The sequence below is a fragment of the Delphinapterus leucas genome, chromosome 4 (assembly GCF_059928025.1).
Source record: "Delphinapterus leucas isolate spDelLeu-1000000601 "Yukka" chromosome 4, BTC_Dleu_Yukka2, whole genome shotgun sequence".
Classification (NCBI taxonomy): domain Eukaryota; kingdom Metazoa; phylum Chordata; class Mammalia; order Artiodactyla; family Monodontidae; genus Delphinapterus; species Delphinapterus leucas.
Window position 1 is genome coordinate 5,772,121 of NC_143132.1, and position 23,114 is coordinate 5,795,234.

General features: G+C 43.2%; 1 protein-coding gene across 1 annotated transcript in view; it reads right to left on the reverse strand.

Moving 5' to 3' along the window:
* Nucleotides 1–1,365: 1,365 nt before the first annotated feature.
* The window catches only part of IGSF5 (immunoglobulin superfamily member 5), a 31,810-nt gene continuing 10,061 nt past the window's right edge, over nucleotides 1,366–23,114 (reverse strand). The window contains exons 3-7 of the mRNA XM_089910231.1: nucleotides 16,313–16,446; nucleotides 13,488–13,512; nucleotides 10,115–10,215; nucleotides 8,857–8,930; nucleotides 1,366–1,624 (exon numbers count right to left, since the gene is read on the reverse strand). Coding sequence (XP_089766357.1) covers nucleotides 1,529–1,624; nucleotides 8,857–8,930; nucleotides 10,115–10,215; nucleotides 13,488–13,512; nucleotides 16,313–16,446 — 430 coding nt within the window. The 3' untranslated portion in view covers nucleotides 1,366–1,528. The remainder of the gene's footprint in view (nucleotides 1,625–8,856; nucleotides 8,931–10,114; nucleotides 10,216–13,487; nucleotides 13,513–16,312; nucleotides 16,447–23,114) is intronic.

Below are 23,114 nucleotides of genomic sequence, written 5' to 3' on the forward strand. Positions count from 1 at the left end.
GAATGGACTTGAGGACACGGGGAGAGGGAAGGGTAAGCTGGGATGAAGTGAGAGAGTGGCATGGACATGTATACACTACCAAATGTAAAATAGATGGCTAGTGGGAAGCAGCCGCATAGCACAGGGAGATCAGCTTGGTGCTTTGTGACCACCTAGAGGGGTGGGATAGGGAGGGTGGGAGGGAGATGCAAGAGGGAGGAGATATGAGGATATATGTATATGTATAACTGATTCACTTTGTTACAAAGCAGAAACTAACACACCATTGTAAAGCAATTATACTCCAATAAAAATGTTTAAAAAAAAATTCGAATTCCACTTCAGCAATAGCGTGGTTGGGCCTGGGGGCCCAGAGCAGATTGCTAGTTACTGACCATCATAGCAATCTGTTCCAACCAGTGCAGAGCACAGACAAATAATAGCCTCTACGTTAAATATGAAGTGATGGGGTGGACAGCGAAATACACTGAAAATCTCTACATGAAAAAAGAAAAAAAAATTTTATAGAGGTCTCTGTTTTGTTTCTTGGAAAATTCTTGGTTCCTAAGCTCTATGATTCTTTAAACTACCCCCTGAATAGTAAAGAGTTAAGAAAAGCAATACAAGTTTTTTGGTGTTTTCCCTTTTATTTATGAAAGAACATATTGCCCATTTCCAGTTTTTTCATGGCTGGAGTATGTCCCCCACAAAACATAATCCACATCTAACTCATCCGAGGACAAGAGAACAAGACTGATGAGGGAGCAGATAAAAATGAATGTCTTCATGTCAATATTCAATAATGAGATATTTCTCAAGGTACACATTAGCTTTAGAATTTAAAATTACTTATAACCTATAAGTTCTGATTTTCTGGGCAATTTTTATTTTTATTTTTTGCCACGCCACACAGCTTGCAGGATCTTAGTTCCCTGACCAGGGATCAAACCCGGGCTATGGCAGTGAAAGTGCCAAGTCCTAACCACTGGACCACCAGGGAGCTCTCCATTCTGGGCAATTTTAGATGTCTGATTGATCCTAGTTTTTATCCTCTTTTATTCACAGATAATATGCAATAATACCCACATAGTAAACATACATAACTGTCACTTCATAGGATTTCAGATAATAAAAACTTCTTAAATGTCATGGTGGGATGTAGACTTATCTACCATTTGTTGGGTCAGCAAGCAGGAATGTTGAGTGATGAGAAGCACGATCGTGATGAATTTGCAGCTTTTACTTAGTAACTATGGAATTCACTGAAATCTCAAAACATTTTAAAAGTCAAATTCCACTTTAGAAGCTGGGAAAATGGATTCCTTCCCTCCATATAAAATATCCATTCCGATGATGCCAACATCACTTCTTCCAGGTCATGTTGGCAAAGCTGGAGCCCAGCCATAGGATGATGGAAAGCAATGGCGACACCATTGTGAGCAATGATGACATCATCATGAGCAGGGATGACATCATCATGCACACTGACGATATCGTCGCGATGTAGGTCATCAGCCAAGTGCCATGTGGAGCCAAAGGGATGCCTGTACTATACCAAAGTCACATTCCTGATCTTCTTAGGACTGGCCACGTTAAAGGAAACCTGTGGGCGACTTGCTGGGCCCAGCTGGTGCTGATCAGATCCCTGGAGACAGAGAGAAAAGGGTAGATTGAGTTGGTTGAGATCATCATAACAGCACACTTGAGAAGGAAGCTCAACTCGTCAGCTAAGATAAAACGAGGGTGCAGAGAGGAGCACAAACGTTAACACAGGTCCTTCCTCTATGATTTTCAATAACACACACTGCAGATGTTTCCCAAGTACAGGGCCTGAAGAGCCATCCAATTCAAAGAATCCAGTGTTTGTATGAAGGCAAATTACAGTAAAGATTCACTGTTTTGTTTTTCAATATTCCTATGGAAATTCTCACCATTGTATGAAAATGTAAAATATTTCTAACCTTCTTTAAATAGTACACTTTCTTTCTAAAGGAAAGGCGCAAAACTGAAGAACTGACTCCGTGTCGATCACCCACCTGTCTCCTCGGACAGTGTTCCTGGCTCTCACATCCTGAAATGTACTACCAAGCAGACCACTCACTCCTCTGAGGGGCCAATGCCTGTGGAAGAGCGTTGCCCTATTAAAACACATGCAGTGGACTTCCCTGGTGGCACAGTGGTTAAGAATCTGCCTGCCAGTGCAAGGGGACACAGGTTCGAGCCCTGGTCCGGGAAGATCCCACATGCCCCGGAGCAACTAAGCCCGTGTGCCACAACTATTGAATCCCGTGCACCTAGAGCCCGTGCTCCACAACAAGAGAAGCCACCGCAGTGAGAAGCCCACACACCACAACAAAGAGTAGCCCCTGCTCACCGCAGCTAGAGAAAGCCTGTGTGCAGCAACAAAGACCCAATGCGGCCAAAACGAAATTAATTAATTAATTAAAAGTCATCAGTCCTTTACATTAAAAATAAATAATTAATTAAAATAAAATACAATACATGCAGTGTATTTTCCTGCCACCCTGAGAATGCTGACTCTGACTCCAGGGCACCCGAGCTGCATTTAACATCTTAAATAATGTAACTGGGCACTATAAATAATTTACATCACAGTGGAACGTCAGCAAGTCTGGGGGGTGGAATCACGCTGACTCATGGTTTTAATTCATTGACTCCCCATCACACAAGGATGTAGCCCCACAGGTCTGATGGGGCTACATCGCACCATAAAGGCGGTCCTTCTGCTGTGATGATGCCTGGGATTTTTGCTGTCGTTTGCCTTTTGTCCCCATGACATGGTTGCACCAACCATTGTTGTTTTCTAAGTTTATCAAGAGTTTATTTCTGTTGACCTCAATGGGGAAAAGATTAGCAGGGAAGACATCGTCCAGGTTTCAAGTTATTCATAACCTCACCCCCCAAAACTGAAAGAGTCAGGAGGAAAGACACAGAATTGCCTGAAATAACCAGAAAAATGGACTGACAGCGAGTCAAGGAGAGGAAAAGGTGGATCGTTTGATTGAAATATTCATCATGATGCAAAATATTTGCAAACCCTATGACTTCCTATCAAAATAAAAGGTGCTTCCCTTTCCCATTAACTGTAATTTTCAGAAAGAATTTCTGATTTTATTTATTAGTTTTGTGCCAGTGTGTTTCATGGGCAGTTACACCTGCGTTATCTGTACTTCACCAACAGAAATTCTTGTCTGGAAAATAATGTCAGTGTTATATAATCCTAACTGGAGATGCAGCCAGGATAGAAATAATCAGTGTAGAAAAGTGCCATGTTTTGGTTTAATGTCAGTTTGTAAAATCAGTCTCTTTTTTTACCTTCTGAGCCTTCTTAAAATTTAGTGCATGCTCTGGGGTCTCTACAGCCCCAAATCCTCTTTCTATCCTTCATATATATTGAATGCGATGTGCCTTAGACCCACCTAAAACACGGGAGATTTAAAAAGTGTTCCTCAGCTATGGTGCCATGTGGTTATGGAATATTCTGGTGCTGAGACACTTCCATTTGATCTTCATCACAGCCCCACCACAAGCATCTCAGATCCTCCATGCTCTGTAGCAAGCTCCATGCAGTGGGGTTATGAACACAGATCATTCCAAATGCACAGATGTAAGCAAACCAACAAAACTCAGAATGACTTTCCCTCAGAAACAATGCAATACGTGTCTGTTTTCACGCTGAGCCACAAAACAATTTCCTTAAAGCAGATTGTCTGGGGAACAAGGTAAAAATGCCCTTTCTTCGGTCGTATCTTCCAGAGATTCTGATCCAGAAATTCTGGAACAGACTCAGGAGTGTGCATTTTAACAAGCCCTCCCCCCACCCCCAAAGAGCTTCCCTGTACTGAGGACCACAGCTCGATGAGCAGGTACCCAGATAAGTGTGTCTCTAGGTGCTGGCTGCACCTCCACGCTCAGTGAGCATTCTTTGGTACCCAGGATACAGGAAACACTTCCCGCATTTCTGCCCATTGGTTATAGGAATGAGGATTCTCCATCATCTCAGCCTCTGGTAAAGAGCCCCAAGTTCACGGGGCACCCTGGCAAGGCAGCGGGCTGAGAGGTAGAGATGAGCATGGGAGGTGCTCCAGGAGGCTAGCGGGGGCGTCTTCCCATGGTTTACAAGCCAGCAACTCCCAATGGCCCTGGCCTACATCAGCCATGGCCCCCTGTGGCCTCTGACCACAGTGGCTGGCCTTCTATGGAGCCAATCTCCAGCCCACAGCCTGTCACCGATGACACTGTCCCTGATGACACTCTCTCTGAGCTGAGCCCTCACCCCTTCTGACATTTTCAAGGACGGTCAGCACTGAAAGCGTCGGGAGACAACTGGAGATCTGAGAAAAGAGGTTTGCCACGACATCCATGCTGCCCTTCCCCACAGCAGAGTGGGCCTCTGGCGTTCCGGACTTTAACGGGAAGGATGTCGGAGGAGTGAGAGTTGTGGGGGGCTGGTGTCGTGGCGACGGGGTTTCACCCCTTCCTAAAGCATTAAGAATCCAGGCTCCTGTTCTAGTAACTGTTGAGCATAGGGTGTAATTTAACTCATACTTGGCAATGCATGATGAAGACGCAGCATGTAGAGGCTCTCTGCAGCCTGCGGATGTAGACACAGGTGGTGGAACTCTGGGTGGGAGTGACCCCGAAAACCGCCCTCTCCTCAGCAACTGTGCGCAGCTCTGAGCAGACATGGCCACAGACTCCAGGGCCTTCTCTCCTTGTAAGGGAGTCCACATGATGCCAGCAAGAGTACAGGCACCATCAACCCCGGGGAGGGGTCCAGTACAGCCTCTGCCCAGTGTGGTTACCATGAATACCTTGGGACTCTGAGCAAATCATAAGTACTGGTTGGGGTGAAATGACAAAGTAGGCAAGTCCATCTTTGGCAAAGTCGCACTCTCCCCTCCTGCAAGCCCCACTGCCATCTTACTATAAGGCAGCCAATAACCCTTCAATCTAGCCACGTGTCAGAGCCCCCTCAGCTGGCTCTAAAATGCAGAGATGCTCAGGCTGCCTCCCCAGCTCTACTGAGACAGGAAGTCTGCAGGTGGGGGCCAAGAGCCTGGACATCCCAAAGGCCACAGCGATGAGTCCCCTAAGCACCCCAGGCCCTTCAGGTTTCCCCTTTCTTGGATCATGTTTGAACGAGAGAGCCTTGAAGAAAACCCAAAGTGACCAAGATTACAAAGGAGCCAAATGGCAGTTCGACCTGGAATCATGTATCTTTCTTCAGGGATTCAAAACAAAATGTTGCATACTCGTCTATGTTTGTCAAATAATATTTTTTGTCATGATTTCACTGTGGTGATCAGTCTATATGCACACGGGCTCCTGGTGTCACCCTGTCGGTGACAGCACAATGTTGGGCTTTGAGAACATTCTCCACTGGAAGGAATTACTGTGTAAGGAATGCCCAGAATGAATGCTGTACCAGACTGTGTGTAGTCAATGGCCGTCCACTACGTAAGACCTCCTGAGATGCAGAGGGCAAATAAGACACCAGCCGAGCAGAAGAGAAGACAGCGTGGAGAGAACACGCACACGTGGACTTGTGAGTTGTACTTGCCAAAGCCAAGATGGCGCTGCTCTGAGTGAGACCTGTTGACCCAGAGCAGGAGCCTTAGCTGCTGTCATGCACACCCTGTCTCCACCCACAGGACTTGCATCTGACCCAACCAGCTCCACAGTGATGGAGCCTGGGCTGTGCTTTTGCTGCAGGCTGACTCACAGCTTGAGATCTCTCGGTTTAACTGACAGGTTTTTCGGGACCTGAGCCTAGCGCAGATTTTCTGCAAAACTGTGTCATCTGTAGTCAACCACCCTGAGCTCTAACAAGCCAGCTTCTCAGGCAGGAGTCTCGCCGGGCACCTGCTCTGGGCCCCTGAGGCCCACGTGGGTGGCCACACCCCACAGCAGCAAGGACGGCAAAGTGGACAAAATGAGTCACACGGAGACAAGTGGAGAGGAAGGCAGGATGAAAGGACAAAGGACGGGGCTCTGAAGAGCTCTTCCTGTCCTGGGCCCTCCAGGGAGCAAAGCTTATTGCACATGGAGAAAGTTTATGAGGAAAGAAAGCACAGATTGCACTGTCCTTGCTCCATGGCCTAAGGAGTTCTGAGGAAAGTCCGCATGAGCCTGCACAGCAGGGAGCGTGGCCATACAGACCAGGCTGGGCTGCAGGCCTGGCCTTGGCAAGTTCTAAAGGTACCTCTGGCTAAGGGTCGCCTGGACCTGCTTCTACAAGCTATGGCTTGACCACCTGGTGGCTCTTCAGTGGCCAGACGATGACATGCAGGACTATGTCCTCTTTGGAATAAGGACACAGAAGAGACCTACTGAAGGCCCAGCCCTTTCCTCTACTGACCATATTGTTCCCTCCCTCCTTTTTTTTTTAATTGAAGTACAGTTGATTTACAATGTCGTGTTAGTTTCAGGTGTATAGCAAAGTGATTCAGTTACATATATTGGGTTGGCCACAAAGTTCGTTCGGGCTCTTCCATAAGATGTTGCAGAAAACCCAAATGAACTTTTTGGCCAGCCCCAATGTATATATATTCAGATTCCTTTCCCTCATAGGTTATTAAAAAATATTGAGTAGAGTTCCCTGTGCTATACAGTAGGACCTTGTTGTTTATCTATTTTATATATAGTAGTGTGTACCTGTTAATACAAAACTCCTAATTTGTTTCTCCTCCCCCTTTCCCCTTTGGGAACCATAATTTTGTTTTCTGTGTCTGTGGGTCTATTTCTGTTTTGTAAATAAGTTCTTTTGTATCATTTTTTTAGATTCTACACAGAAGTTATATTATATGATATTTGTCTGCTCCCTCCTCCTTTAACTACCTCACGGGAAGCATAGCTCACAGTACATCTCACGTTCAGGTTCTTCAAATGGGCATCCAGGACACAGTGCCTGGGCCCACACCGGCAAGGCACCCTTTGCTTATGACCAAAGACAGGCCTCTTCATAAATGTGCTTGTCCAAGTTCCCTCGCTTAGAAAAATCCAGCTATTTAAAAACCCTTTGTCAGTTTCTAGCTCAGGCAAAAACAGTTCATCTTCCTTTCATCCTCTTTGTTTCTTAAGGACCCTGGTGCTCTGGCCAAGATGCCCTGCTTCCCTAGTAGCCTTACAAACACTTCAAGAAACACGGATATGTGTGTTACCAGCCCCCAGGGCCCAGCACCTCAATGGCCACTGTGCTTTTTCCACCAACAGATTATTTAACTGGTTACATGTCTAAGTAGCAGAAACTTCTTAAATTTCTCTCCCTGTATATTTTCAAAACAACACTTCAAGCTTAGGAGCATCCATTCAGAGCTCCAAACGTCATCCTCCATTCCTGTATCCAAATGCATCTAGACTTCCCCTTTCTCCTCATTTATATCAAGGGGAATCAACTGACATGACCCTCTTCTGTATCTCCTCCCCACCTGCCCCATACTCCACTGCAGACCTGAGCACTGTGGCTTGTCAGGTGGAAAGACACAGAACAGAAAAAGGTAACCACAGAAAGGCCACGGAAGTAAAGATTGGCTTAAGTGTCTTCTTGGAGTGACCATGCTTGGTGCTGCGGAAGAGAGAGCCACTTCATCAGACCACATTCCCCACTCAGGTCCAGTCGGGGGGTCTTGACAGTAAACATCCTTCACAGCCCAGCGATTACTCCCTTTCACCCACCATCTCTTAGTCAAGCCACCAGCCCTTCGAAGGGGAAACGGTTGCATCTCTACAGCCAAGAGATATATGTGCCCAAGAGAGCAGCCTTGATGGGAAGAATTTTATGTCTCTATTTTCCTGCCACCCAGCCTGAGGAAGTAGCTTGAACTCGTACCAGGGGCTCACAATTTGTCACGTAGGCCCATCTGCTTTTGTGAAGACCCCTCATACGTCTTCCCGCCCGGCTACCTTGGTTGCCGCTAATAGCATCCTTTCGTTCCTCCCGATACATGGCTGAGCATCAATCAAAGCTCCCCTTCCCCCCAAAGGCCTGGGAGGCACACATCACTGGTCAGCTGTATGTATGGAGCTGAATCCCGACCGCAGGAAGGAATATTACAGCCTGGAGCCGCCTGGAAGCTCAAGTGAACATCTACGCCAGGAAGGAAAGATGGGGCTTCGAAGGCACACGCTCAGCAGTAGCTCCTCACGCCAGTAGCAACTCCAAGGCAGAACAAAGCCAAGGCCACCTGATCCAGCAAACTGCCGGAAGCCCAATCTGTGAGTCTGGCTTTCTCAGAAACTAAATGGGGAAAACACCCACTGGGGACATTATGGCAGAATCGCATCCAAGTACTTCTCCTTTGAAGATGCACAGGCCAGAAAATGGTCCTGGTTATATACACATTTGTTTAATATGATTTTTGGATATAAAGAATCATATTTTCTGCATATGAACTCGAATTCATTCATGAGTGACAACCAATGCTAACTCAGTGTTGGAAAATGAACGTACGGTGTCCTCACGGTTCCTAATGGATGGTTTTCTTTATGTTTAATGTCCCTTGGAAGGGAGGCGCCCATCAAAAGTTGCCTAGCAACCAGGAACACCTGCGATCGTGCCTCTGCCTGGAGCCCCAGACTCACACATCCATCTGCACGCCCCATACCTCTGTGTGGATGTCTAACTGACACATCAAGTTACCAGCCCCCAACTAAACGTCTGGTCTTTCCCAAAAAAACCCACTACAAAGAGATACTACGTGTTCCAGCCCCATTCCTCCATGCTGTCCCGTTGACTTGGAGGTGAGCAAAGGCCACGTTTGTCCGTCATGAATGTAATGTAATCACCTACCATAGGGGAAAGGTTTTTAAGTAGCAAAAAAAAAAGTCCAAAAGGGAGAAGAATGTCTGAATCACCTGATACGGTTGCCTACTGACACGTTGTTCTGGAACACTGGATTCAGAGGACTTTGCAGGGAGAGAAGCAGTCTCTGCAACAGCAAAATGATTTTAGAGTCACAAGTGACCAAAACCACACTACCTATTCTACCAATTCCGATCCATAAAGAAATACCTTTGCTTTTACGTATACCCCTGGCATCAATAATCTGTAACCACAAACGGTTTTTTTTTAAGTTTACTTGAGGTTACATATTTTTAGAACTTTATCTTTCTAATGAAATTAAAAACATAGCAAAAGGACTCAAAATCGATTCCTTTCTTGACAGGTTTGTCTCATCCAGAGACAAGATGAATCCATAGCTTTAATGGCTCATCGAGGGAAATAAACACAGGGGAAAAAAAGGAGCCAGAGAGGTTCAGTTTGGGCCATGATTTTGGTCAAGCTACTTAATTAATCATATAAAATATTAATGAATAAATATTCTATCACAGGAAATTCTGCAAGAGGCTTTGATCAGATTATCAAAGGAAACTGTCTATGCTTTGTGGAATTCTTTTAAATCTGAAGCATACAATTTGGAATGTACATAGGAGACAGCCACAGAAAAATGGAAATTATGGGGTTGCCAAGAATAGAGTCCCTATCTCAGTGAACAAAAGTTTTCTAGCCTCTTGGTAAGAATCAATTAACCAAAACTCTATCTCTGGAATTTGTTTTGCTGGCAACTTGTGAGGGCCAGTCTCCCTCCCCAACTGCTAAGGGGTAATTTGTACCATCTCTCTTTCTCTCAACTGCTTTCAAAAGGATCTTGGTTCAGATACTACCCTTGTCCCTCACTAGTGACAGTGGTTTCAGAGACACCCCCCCTATGACTGTCCGATTGAAGAGGAAAAGATTTCTTGCTGAATTTCAGACTTAATTGAAGTTTGGGGGCAGTTACTCTCAATGTATTCAAATGCCTCTTCACACACTTTAAGGTAGAAACTTTTTTAAAAAGAGAGAAAACACTGAGAAAAACATTATTTTTAAAAAAACTCTTAGATTTCCACCTCGATTTCTTTTAAACTTTAGACAAATAGGTGGGTTTTGACTGTTATCTTCTCCTAGAATATTTCTAGTTCTGGAATGTCTCTTTCTTCTAAAAATTACTCCCCAAATAATGACCGCCAACCACTAAGGCAGCCGCCTTCAGAAGCGGGTGTTTGATGGGTCAGCCTCTCTCCCGACACTTTCCCTTCCAGATCTTTCCGCTGCACCCACCTGGCCACTCACTTGTGGTCCTCGGCTCATCTGAACTGTAGCCATAGTTTTCATTCCCGCTTTTTAACTTTGTCCCAGAAGTGTCTTTGTTTGTCTTCATATTTGCAGATTTCCTAGAATTAGACCATTTGAAAAAGCCAAATGTTAATCAGCAATGGATGCTCGCGTCTCACTACTCCACCCAGAGCATTCACACACGATGAACTCACCACGAGGCCGAAGCTCAGGCACTGGCCTCTGGAGGGTGGCTAGCAACGGGATGTACCCTCACAGCCACCAGCACGGCTGTGTAGATGCCCTGTGTCTCGCACACTCCTCTTATGGAGAGAAATGGAACTTTATCATGATAGGTCCATAGACTCCAGTCCCCAGGTGGTTGGTACTCAACTCTCAGACACCAGTGACCAAATAAAGCAGGGCTGGCCAGCTATGACCCACAGGCCAAATCCAGCTCCCTGTCTGTTTTTTTAAATAAAGTTTTACTGGAACCCGTCTGCTTCCATATTGTCTATGGCTGCTTTCCTGTTACAGCAGCAGAGTTGAGTGTTGTGACAGAGACCATGTGGCCCACAAAAGCCCAAAGTTTTACCATCTGGCCCTTGATAGAAGAAGTATGCCAGCCTCTGAAATAAAGCAAAAATTGGTGCAGCTTCCCAGGGGAAAGAAGTTTGGCAATGGATACCCAAAGATATTTAAATATTTATGCTTAACCACTAAGAATTGATTATAATAAGCAAGGGAAATACGCAAGGGTATGTGCAAAGATTTATCTGAAAGAATGTTCATTCATGAGCTATTTATACTAGCAAAAGTGCAAACACAGGTGCCCAGCCATAGGTAGGGAACTAGTAAAATAAATGACAATGCATCTCTAAAGTGGAATTCCATGCCACCTGTAAAAATTATTACAGGTGAGAACTCTCATACACTGCTGGTAGAAGTGTAAACTGCTACACCTACTTTGAAAATTGTATGGTAACCTCATCTAAAGCTGAACATATACCTGTCCTATGACCCAGCCTGCACTAATAGATTATACCCAACAGAATACAAAACAGGAATGAGGACTGGTATACATGTCACCAAAAGACACACACAAGATCGCTTAGTGCAGTAATGTTCGTCACGGTCCCAAATGCCCTTTAAGTGTAAAATGGAAAAATCAACTGCCTATATGCCCCTTGCTTGGTATTATATAGTAATAAACCACTGACATCTACATTCAATAATATGATTGATCTCACAGCCTGAAGTTCAAGAAGGCAGACATATCACAGGACTTCATTTATATCAAGTTTACACAACTCTAACTTCTGGGGATGTGGGGATAGATGTCAGAAGACATGACCTTTGAGGAACAGGCAGTAGATGATTTCATGGAGGCCTGAGTAGGGGCTGGGGTCCTGGGGATGTCCTAGTTCTGCGTCAGCAGTCCAGGTCCACAGGCTTTATGAAAATTAATCAAGCTACGCACTCACGATTTTTGTACTTTTCTATAGTTATATTTTAATAAAAAACTTTAGTAAGCAAATGAAACAAAAACATTGCAGGCAAGTATTTGTCAACAGAAATAATCTTCAGAATAGTGTCAAGTGAGGAGAGAAAGATATTAAATGATGTTTATTATGATCCAAATTTCACAGAACATATACGTGTGTGTATCTTGGTGAACACACATGTGTGTAAATATATACATACTTAGGTAACGGTTACTTCTGGGCAATAGAATTAGGGGTGATTTTAAAACCATTTTTTATAAACTATCTTTACTTAAAAAATTTTTTCTAAAATAAGCATGCATTGATGCTATAGGAAAAATATATATACGAAATAGATATATATATATGTATATATATATATATGTTCTTTTAATGCAGTAGAAATCTGTGAGCAGCTAGAGTTAGCACTGTTGACCCAGTGGGAGGGGAAACAGGTACAACACGGGGGCCCAGTAAGCTGCCCCATTTTTCTTCCCTGGGCCCAATACACTTGGATCTAAGGGTGAGAGTTGCACACAGACAAGAGCTCAGGCCCTGAGCAAGGTCAGCTGGTTCACATTCGGACCCTTCCATTCTCTGGACAGGAGATACTGAGCACATTACTTAACCTCTCTATACCCCTCAGCTTCTTCATCTACAAAATGGAAAAATAGCCTCATAAAATCATTGGGAGAATTCAGGAAGATAACCTCCACCAAGTGTAAAATAGCCTGGCACGCATGCTAGGCACTCATGCTAGCTCTTACTGTCGCTACTTGTGTCATGATTGTTATTGCCATTGTTATTGCTGTTCTCTACCCATTGCCTTGAATAGCTGTTGATCACTGTACTACGTTTTGAAATCACCTAAGATCCCAGAGAATAGAATTGACATTACACAGTCAATAATGACGAACAGAAGAATTCAGACCGCCACCCTGCTGGTGATAGCAATTGAGAGAAATTCCAGTATAATTACAGAGGTCAGTTTTCCTTCCTCTCCTCTTGCCCAAAGTCAGGCCCCAAAGGAGGTGCATTTTCAGATTGCTGCTTTGTGGCATCCTCAGAGAAAGAGAACCCACGTTATCACCAGGGAGTGACTGGGGTCGAGGGAAAATGGATGGTATCTGTTACGTGATGATTACATACATCGTCCTTCACCACATGTAGCCGGAAGATATTTTAAATCACAACATTTCACATATTAAAATTATCTAATAAAATACTGAAAAGTAGATGGGGTTTTAACACCCCCAACAAAATCACCACTGTCTAAAAGTCCTTCCCCTGAGTGTATTTATAATTATGTAAATATTGCAGACATTGAAACTGGCTTTAGTAAGCGCTTGACATAGTTACCTTAAAAGTGCTTGCAGTTACTTCTGGACAGCCATGAGGATGGCAGGAATTTCTCTGTCCCTCCGCCCTGAACAGTGAGCTGTGAACCCTCCTAATCTGTCTGCCTGTTCTGTCTCATTGCCTTAGTCACCCAGCTGGTCTCACTGTCTCTACCACCCCAGAAATTCCAGCAGGACCTCTGCCTGGTTCTTTGACATCCTTGAAATGGCCCTCACATCTCTAGCCTTGACTCAAAGCAGGAGGGCCAACAGTCACAGTACAGAGTGTCCTCTTGTGGAAAGAGTTGCGAATGCCAGACACCAACTAAATTCCACTCCACTTTCCTAAGTGAGCAAGTCAAACTTAGGCAGTAGGAACCCACCTATTTTATTCTGCAATTAATGTTGCCCTATGAGTTTGTGATTGGCATATGTGTTTTTCAGAGTTGTCCCTTTTTAGTACCTAATTTTGAGTAACATAATCCTAAAATCCCACAGCTCTGTGTGTCTGTGTTGGTTGGTTTTCATTTGTTTTTTATTTTCAGAAAATTGGTGTGATCTCAAACTTACCTTATTTCACTTTGATAGCTAGATTCTGCAAAAAAAAAAAAAAAAGGAAGAAAATCACATTAGCAAAATCAGAATAGTTATTCTGAAAATAAAATCTTATCAATTTTTATAGGTCCCCTGATTTTAAATACTCACATTACTGAGTGTTTGTGATCCAATAGATATTAAGCTTCCCAACCGTGAACTATCAGATGACTTCCAAGCTTGAGGAAAGCAGAATTTGCTATTCACTATCATAAATATAAGTATTTGTGATACTTGGGTACCTGAAGTATAGTAGGTGCCCAGTAAGTACTCAGTGAGTACTGAATCTAATTTCTGAGGTTATAAAGACTCTACTGTTCACCATAAAGAGATGCTCTGTGTTCCCAGTCCATGCTGTCAGTCATTCAGTAGTTACCTGTTCAGGCACCATGCCAGTGCTATGCAAGGTGTTATTTCATCTAATCGTCACAACAACCCAAGAGGTAGGTGTTAGCATTATCATATTTTTAACAAACTAGATACTATTACAAGAGTATAACCATGTCTTTAACAGATAAGGAATTTCATTGCTTCAGCACTATATTTCTTTCGTTCTGAAATACATTTTCAATCAGTATGTACCAATGTTATCAATTCATACAGTTGTGTCCACACCCCAAAAGCTCTCATGAAATTGCTAATGTTTTTAATCAATGGATTCTTGGACTGGAGGGACTCTAGCATTTCACAATGGGGAGTAACACACAGCAGCCCCCATCCATCTGGTACTAAAGCCAGTGTGCTTTGCACTTTCACCGTCCCATCTAGGGCTCCTAGGTATCAAGCTTTATCAAGATCAAAAAAATATTCATTTTCCTTATTTTTTGGGTAATGTTCTCACTTATTTGCAGTTCTGACAACATCCGCTGATTCACACCTCAAATTGAACCTCAGAAGCAATCTTATTTGAATTGAAGGGGAGAGATTATCTAGTGTCCCTCTGGTAATAGAGGAATGTCACTAGTGTTCCTGTGAAGCTTCGATCCCAAAGCCTCCAGGCCACGCTGAGTGGGGTCCTCAGCCGTCCTCAGTCAGTCTCCAGTAAACCAGGCAGAGTACTGAGAATTCTCCAGGCACCAACAAAGCAGAGCACCAGAAAATACTCTTTAAAACACTTGCTATTTAATATTTGTAAGCATGGAAATAATTATCATGGGACAATCCAAGTGTTCACTGGATCCTATACATTCATGTCAAGGTGAAGTGTAGCGTCCATTGTGCATCAACTTTTCAAAGTTAAATGAAGGATAAAATCTAGGACAGATCACGATCACACAAACTTTTATTATGTTAATTTACTTAATTCTCATAACCAATCTATAGGATAAGACTTATCCCCATTTTGTAAATGAGGAAGCTAAGAATCAGAGAATCTCCCTGGTGCACATCCTGTGTGGCCACGAACCTTCTTACTAGGCTGGCGTGGGACAGACAAAAGCCTAAGAGATGCAGAAGTCCAAATAAATAGAATGTTCTCCAAATATGCCACAATAGCTAATGTCAGAAATAATAATCTGAAGGCAATGAACAATCCTAGTCACTTCTAAATTAAAATTTAAGTTATTCATAGTTTTCATTAAAATCCAGTGTTCTTTTTTGGTTTTTTTTTTTTGAGTAATGCATCTGTGGCATACAGGGTAACTCCTAGGTAAAAACAAATTCCCATCAAATATGGGTCAACAGGTATTTACTACTTTTCACTTCTGTTTCCTAAAGAATAAAGGTATACCACAGAATTAATTCCCCAAGGACAAACCAAACCCATGCAGGAGCTAAGGCTAGACAATTAGCCTAGTTAAGGCTGGACCATGAACTTCACATGGAATATCTCACTAAGAGAACTATTCTGAGTAAAAGAGTTGGGTAACATGGTGCCTGGCAGACACGCAAAAAGCGCTCATTGAGTGGTAGTTAGTCTTAATAAAATTAAAAGTGCAATTAAACTGACATGTAGCTAAACATCAAAACTCTAACTTTAAGAAAATTAATTTAATATTCAAATTTAAATGTTTTAATATTTAATTTAAATATTCAGGAGGAGTACGTGGAGGTTTCATGAGAGAAAGAAAGACAAAGATGGACACACACACTCAACAGTTAGAAAGTCCTGAGCTGCCCATATGACAAAGTCCCTGTGGTTTCTGAAATCACAAACTAACTCCAGAATAAGCCCACCCCAATGTTGATGAACCCACCCTAATATTAATAAGCTCACCTCTATGTTGGCCTGTCCCCCAAACAAGGCCACTCCTTCATATATCTTGGGGTATCTCAAAAGACTTCATTTAGAAGACATGTGTAACTATTTTTATTTACTTTATTTGTACTACTTTTGTTAACAGAAAACCATGTTTTTCTTTCTACCACTACACCAATATTCACCTACAAAAGGAGACTCAGAATTCTACAAAATAGAAAAAAATCTTTTGATGTGTTCAGATAGGTGGGTATTATTCTAGAAAAAACATAGCATCTAAATGACAGATTGCGACAGCCTTATATCCTTGCCAGTAAACACAAAACTCAAATAGTCAGTGTCTTTGATGAGAAAGGCACTGCCTCATCACCTTCTCAAAGTGCGAAGATCTGTCTTCCTTGGGGGGTTGACTCAGGCCCCAGAGGAATGGCTTCCTTTCTTGAGAAAGTCCTTTCCCTCTCTATGAATGGCATGCATTTCCTTTCAAGGACTCTAAAAGCCAATATATCTTTTGAAAGAGCTGATGAGCTAACGAACTGCAAATGCTTGTACCAAAAGTTCAAAAATATATATAAATCTGTACGAACAACAACAAAAAAATTACCTTCTTTCTGTCTCCTGGAGACACAGCAGCAGAACATTATAATCAGAACAATGATCAGGATCAAAAGCAATGACAATGATACTGCAAGTAGAACTATGGCCCAGGCAGGCAATGATGTACCTGGTTTATCAATACTGTCTATAAGGTAGAAAGGAGAAAAATATATATTTTAGTGAGGGTTGCCACTGTCAAGGGTATGTAATCACTGATTCTGCCACACTATAAATTAGATTATGTTTTCCAACCATGTTGTAACTATTCAATCTGCTACAGCCAGATGTCAAAGGCCAAGTTCCCTTCTGTGTGCTTAAATATTCAATTCTCTACAGTATTTTTCATTACAGTGTTTATTGCTGCCAATAAATACCAGCCTAGTAACACAGTCCAAGCATCCTCTGGTTAACTCCTCTAAAATTCCTGAGAGGTGAATAAGCTGGGCTGGGCCACAACTCCCTGAGGTTGGAACAGTGGTTTCCATGCTCTGACATCCTTTACTTATTCAAGAAATGCTTATTGACTGGATATAAGCCCAGGAGTGGGATTGCTGAATCAAACCTCTAATTTGAAAAGATACACGCACGCTTATGTTCATAGCAGCACTATTTACAATAGCCAAGACGTGGAAGCAACCTAAATGTCCATCAACAGATGAATGGATAAAGAAGATGTGGTACATATACACAATGGAATATTACTCCGCCATAAAAAAGAATGAAATAATGCCATTTGCAGCAACAAGGGTCGACCTAGAGATTATCATACTAAGTGAAGTAAGTCAGACAGAGAAAGACAAATACCATATGATATCACTTATATGTGGAATCTAAAAGAATGAAACAAATGAACTTATTTACAAAACGGAAACAGACTCACAGACTTAGAAAACAAACTTATGGTTACCGAAAGGAAAGGGGATAGAGGAGAGATAAACTGGAGTTTGGGATTAGCAGATACAAACCATTACGTACAGAATGGATAAACAACAAGGTCCTACTGCATAGCCCAGGGAACTATATATTCAATATCCTGTCATAAACTGTAATGGAAAAGAATATAAAAAAGAATATATATATGTATAACTGAATCACTGTGCTGTTCCACAGAAATTAACACAACATTGTAGATCAACTAGACTTCAATAAAGTAATTTCTTTTAAAAAAAGAAGTATTTATTGAGCAGCTACTGGACAAGACTGGAAGGATGACCTTGGTTCTCATTTCCATGTCCCCACCCATGGAAAGTCAAAGCCCAGAGGAAATCAGAACAAACTGAGAAAGAGTCACTCCCAAAGGAACCTAGTGCAAGTCTCCACCCCAGTGCTACCCACACCTCACCTGCAATTCGCTTCTCTTCTAGTAATTGCCCCTCACATGGCTCTCTGGGAGCCACCTTCCTTAGTGTCGACTTTGCCCTCTTGTTCTATCCAGTAGTCATGGAGGTGGGAGAGAGGAAGGATCAGGTGGGGCAAGGCAAGCAGAAAAAAAAAGGAGCCAGGATATCGCTTGCTGCTTATTTTGTTCAAACCTGTACAGAGATTAACGGACATATAACTGAAACTCTCACTTACTCTCACCTGTTTCAAGCTACGGCTCGTCACCAACTTATTTTTAGGAATGGAAACGACTGTGACACTTTTGAAGTTCCTTTCATTTTATTTACACTAATGTGTCTAGTAGTACTTTAACAATGTAAAGGGTTTTTTCCCCCAGAAAGTAATTGCAATGATGTGTTTTACAAGTTGTTGATAGCAAAGACATTTTCCTTAAAAAGAGTTTTGACGTACACTACTTTAAATAGGGTGCTGAAATAGTGATTGTGCAAAATACATTGTACTAATTAAGCAAGCTAGAAGTACTAAGAAAATTTGTGATTATTATGTTAATTTCTGGACCAAATAAAAAAGTGCAGTCAGAAAAAAGGGGGGAGGGAGAGCTGGGGAGAGAAGGAAAGAGAGAAGAAAAGCCATTTTGATTTTTCATAGCCATGTCCTAGCTGTAACTTTCTACTACACATCATACGGTTGTCTAGATTCAAATTTAATTTAATTTAAATTATATACAATTAAATACTCAGCACCAGTCAGATTGGCCACATTTCAAGGGCTCAGTTGCCACAGGTATAGAACCTCACCTTCATCAGGGAGTCCTGTGGGACCACGCCGCCTAGGCACGGGCTGTGGGAACTGCACGCGTGTTCCAGACAGCCCTCATCCAGCATTTCACTTCTCCTACTGAACCACGTTGAAGTCAAACCACATGTACGTTGGTCAGCTTAAATGTGAATTGCTATTCAAGAAAGTCTGTCACTCTACCCTGAGTGCATGGGTAGCACCTCAGTGTAAATTTGTGCTATTTTATTAGATGCTAGTCATTAGAAAAGTATTAAAACAACAGACTTCCTATGAAGGAAGATAGGGTTTGCTTTTAAATCAACGTCATTCCCGCACTTTGGAACTAGAGATATAGCTGGAAAATGTCTCTTGGATGTTCTTACTTAGAGTTTTCTTTGAAATCATAGTTTCAAAGTTAAATCCGCAGAATAAGTTGCATGAATGGTTAGAGATGATCACTAATGTTCTGGTGTCGACATCTGGTTGCTGATTCATGGGCGAGCAAGGATCCCACTGCAGGATAACCCACAGGCTTATCTCAAAGCAAGTGCTAAAATCCAGGGAACTCTGTTTTGAAGAACTATGTAATATAAAAAGATATTTGTCTTTTGCCCTTTGTGCAAGGCTTGTCTGCATTACCTACAATGGTTTTTACATTTCCTTCTTTTTTTAACATCTCACATTCGACGCCATCTTAAATGTCTATGAAATTGACCACTCTCAGGTCCATTCTTCTTACACTTCTGCTCCTATCTAAATTAGACTTAGTCCCCACAAGGACCGCGTCTTATTTTCCTTATACTCCAAGCACCTGGCACATATTGGACACCTTGAACAAATGAACTGATAGATGGATGGATAGATGGATGGATGGACAGATAAAAGAGGCTGAATTTCCTTCTGACTCTACATGGAGAAATCTGTACACCATGCAGTCAGCTGCCTCTGAGCCAGACCTAGGACTCACCTTTCTCCCATATTAAGATGCTCAGACAAGAATTACAGGACTTTAGAAAAGTCAGAACTAATGCCATCTATCTCCGCATCGGTCACCATTTTTCTGAGGTGAGCTGGGACTGATAGAGATAAGAAAAGAGTTACCCTCCAAAAGAAATGAAGGGGGAAGGAACAGGATTATACCCTTCCCATGCCCCATACATGCAACTTTAAAACAAGCCAGTCCCTAAATTGGGAGACTGGGATTAACATATACACACTCCTGTATATAAAATAAAGAACAAGAGCTTACTGTATAGCACAGGGAACTGTGCTTAATATTTTGTAATAATCTACAAGGGAAAAGGATCTGAAAAAGAATATATATATACATATATATGTATATATATAACTGAATCACTTTGCTGTACAACTGAAAGTAACACAACATGGTAAATCAACTATACTTCAATTTTTAAAAATAAAAATAAAATAAAATATAGTATATGGTCCAAAAACAACAAAACAAGCCAGACCCTTCACATCCAGAGAGTAATATGGCTCATCCCCTCGCTCCACAGAAAACAGAATCCCAAGCATCTCCTGGAATGTTTATTGTGCACACGGATTCAGAGCCCACCTCCCGTGATGCTGAGTCAGGGGTCTGGAATTGGTACCCCAGGGGATTCTGATGCAGGTGGTTGGCGACCCACACTTTGAGAATCCCCAAATGCAGCCAAAATGTAAGCACCGCCCAAGCAACCTGCCACATTACAGGGCACCCCTATATTCTCCCTCTCTCTGATGTGATGATAAAATTATTAAGCCCAGAACTGCATTTAGGATATTCACAATCAGACCACTCTATGGAAGCTTCCTGACTGACAGAGCCCTTTGGGCTTTGCGTCAGTGGAACCAATCAAATCTCATGGCCACCGTGTCCCTGTGCACCCTTTGGCCTTGGGCTCACTCATAGGTAACAATTCTCGCCCCACCAGGCTGTTCAGAGACTCGAGAGATGGGGGTCAAAGTGCAGAACGCTGTAAAGTCCAGCGCACGTGTTCAGGATTGCCGTGGTCATTTTAATTCGGTCTGTTGAACTCTTTTACAAACTGAAGTTTGCAAATAATAGGAGCTTTCATAGTAAAAGGGAGCCAGCTGGGGTTAAACATTAATGTCTGGCTCAAGATCCAAGAGACAGGCTTGAAATTCTTACTGGAAAAAGTCAGCACACTGTTGACCTCCTCAGACCCTCTCTGTCAGGGGTGTTTCCTCCCTGCTGGAGAAAGCTCTCAGCGTGCCAGCTTCTGTCATCTGAGCCTTGGCATAACAACTTTCCTCTGATCTTGCACAGAGGCAGCCAGCGATCCCCAGGGAGGGCCTGTTTAAAGGACGGGAGGCCACCTCTCTGGGGTTGGGGACAGAATCAAGAAAGAGAGCGGGTGATGTTGTGCCCTGCCTGCCTCTCGTGTCCCTTAGTTCAACCACTAAGTTCAATGAAGTGATGCTGAACTCGCCTAAAAGCCCCAGGGTCTCACCAAAATGACAGCCACAGGGCTCATTCTTTGCTTCCACGGGGGGTCAAATTTCCCACGGAGCTTCCTACCTAAGAAAGACTTAAACCCTCTACTCCAGGGGAGCCCAGAGAAAAGTGTGGGGTGTGCACTGTGAAGAGATGTAATTTAGGATTGGAGCTACACAGAAGAACCTTCCTTACTTTAGTAATAACTTTTAATTTATCATAGAGTACTTACATATATGTACACACACGCATATATATCATGGGTATTTTTGTTTAGCATGAGGCTAATTTTTAAATGAGCACCTTTACAGTGGGTTGAAAGAAAAAGAAACAATAGTCATATATTGATAAATCAAAAATCGTGACAGTGGACAGAAAACAGTATCTTGGAATGATCTCATCCATGACCCAACCCCTTTGTCATGCAGATAAGACACTCAGGATAAGGACTCGAAAAAAGGGTCAAGGGCGCTCAGAGCAGGAAAGCCCCAGGGGCTCTCACTCATGTCTTTCTATTCTGCCATGTTGGGTCTCCAATCTGGAAGAATCCTTCTGGGGAAGTTACAGCCCACGTCTTAAAGGAAACAGGGAATCTAGGTGGACACCAAGCCTTACTGAAGAGTGTGGGTGTGATGGTTCAAGGTGAATGGCAGATTTACAGGCAAGGATAGGTATACTATACCTGAGAACCCACAAATAGTGACTAAGGAAGGTTATCTCCAGGGTCAACACAGCTTGCCTTCCTCCCTACGTTCCTTCACACACTACATGCACGTAAGGGCTGCATGACTGGATTTACTGTGTGGTTTTAATCTCAGCTCCGAGCTTGTCTTTTTCCCACCTGTGAAGACAAGGAAAATAGTATTTCCCAGATGCTCTCACAGGAATGCTCAGAGTTTTAAAAGGGCACATAGAATTTCTCAAAACCAACTGGATGACTACAAAATGTCACCACCAGCATGGGCAAAGCATGCTCCTGACTAGAAGGGACACAGGAGATCTCTGAATCCATAAAATAAATGATAACCATCTCTCACTTTCCTGTCCTGTGGGCTCTGGGACAGGGACTGTCCTAAGTGCTCTCGGTGTTTTAACCCACTTACTTCTCACAATAACAACTACCCTATAAGGTAGGGATTATTACTATCTCAGTTTCCCAGATGAGAAAACTGAGGCACAGAGAGGTTTTCACTTGCGTAAAGTCACACTGCAAGTAAGTAGGCAAGCTGGGGGTTGAGGCCAGGCTGTCTGGTGTCCAAGACTATGAATAGTAGCACCTGTTGAGGCTGGGTCAGGAGGTGGGGCCTTGGAGAGTTTCCATTTCAGTAACCCCTAACCCTGACTGCTCAGTAATTTGGGAGCGTTTCTTTATTTTTTTTATTTTTTTTGCAGTCCGCGGGCCTCTCCCTGTTGTGGCCTCTCCCGTTGCAGAGCACAGGCTCCGGACGCACAGGCTCAGCGGCCATGGCTCACGGGCCCAGCCACTCTGCGGCATGTGGGATCTTCCCGGACCGGGGCACGAACCCGTGTCCCCTGCATCGGCAGGTGGACTCTCAACCACTGCGTCACCAGGGAAGCCCTGGGAGCTTTTTTTTTAAATGCCAATTCCCAGACTCCACACAGACCAAGTAAGTCAGAACCTCTGGGGTGGGGCCTGAGAATCAGCAAACGTGTTAAAGCTCCCTTGACAGGAAGCCAAGGAGAGGGAACGTCTGCCCTCTGCTCCTCCCCACCTCGTTTTACGGGCAAGAAAACTGAGCCCCGAAGGCCAGTGACTTGCCCAACATCACACAGCTAGTGCCAGAGTTCCCACCAGGACGGTCACTCCCACCACTCTTGTCTGCTCTCGAAATGACCACATCCCACAAAACTCAGATCATACCAGGAATCACCACAGTCTACAAGGTGCTCACGTGTCCGAAAAATATGGCTTCACTTTCACAGTTCACAGCCTACACACTTGTAAGTATGTAGAGAAAACAATCCAGATGACCAGACAGAGGACTGAGGGACCTTAGCTCATGGTAGACATGATGGGGGCCTTCACCTTCTAGCTGTATGTACGTCTGTGATGCTTCAAGTCTGTATTACCTCTATAATGGAGAAAATAGAATTTTTTTAAAAAATTAGCCTGCGACCTTTCAATATGCTTTTCTTTAAAGAATCAATGTGTGTAATACACCCTTTTGGCTTGAACTCACTAGACTTCCTAAGCTGCCAGTATTACTCTTCT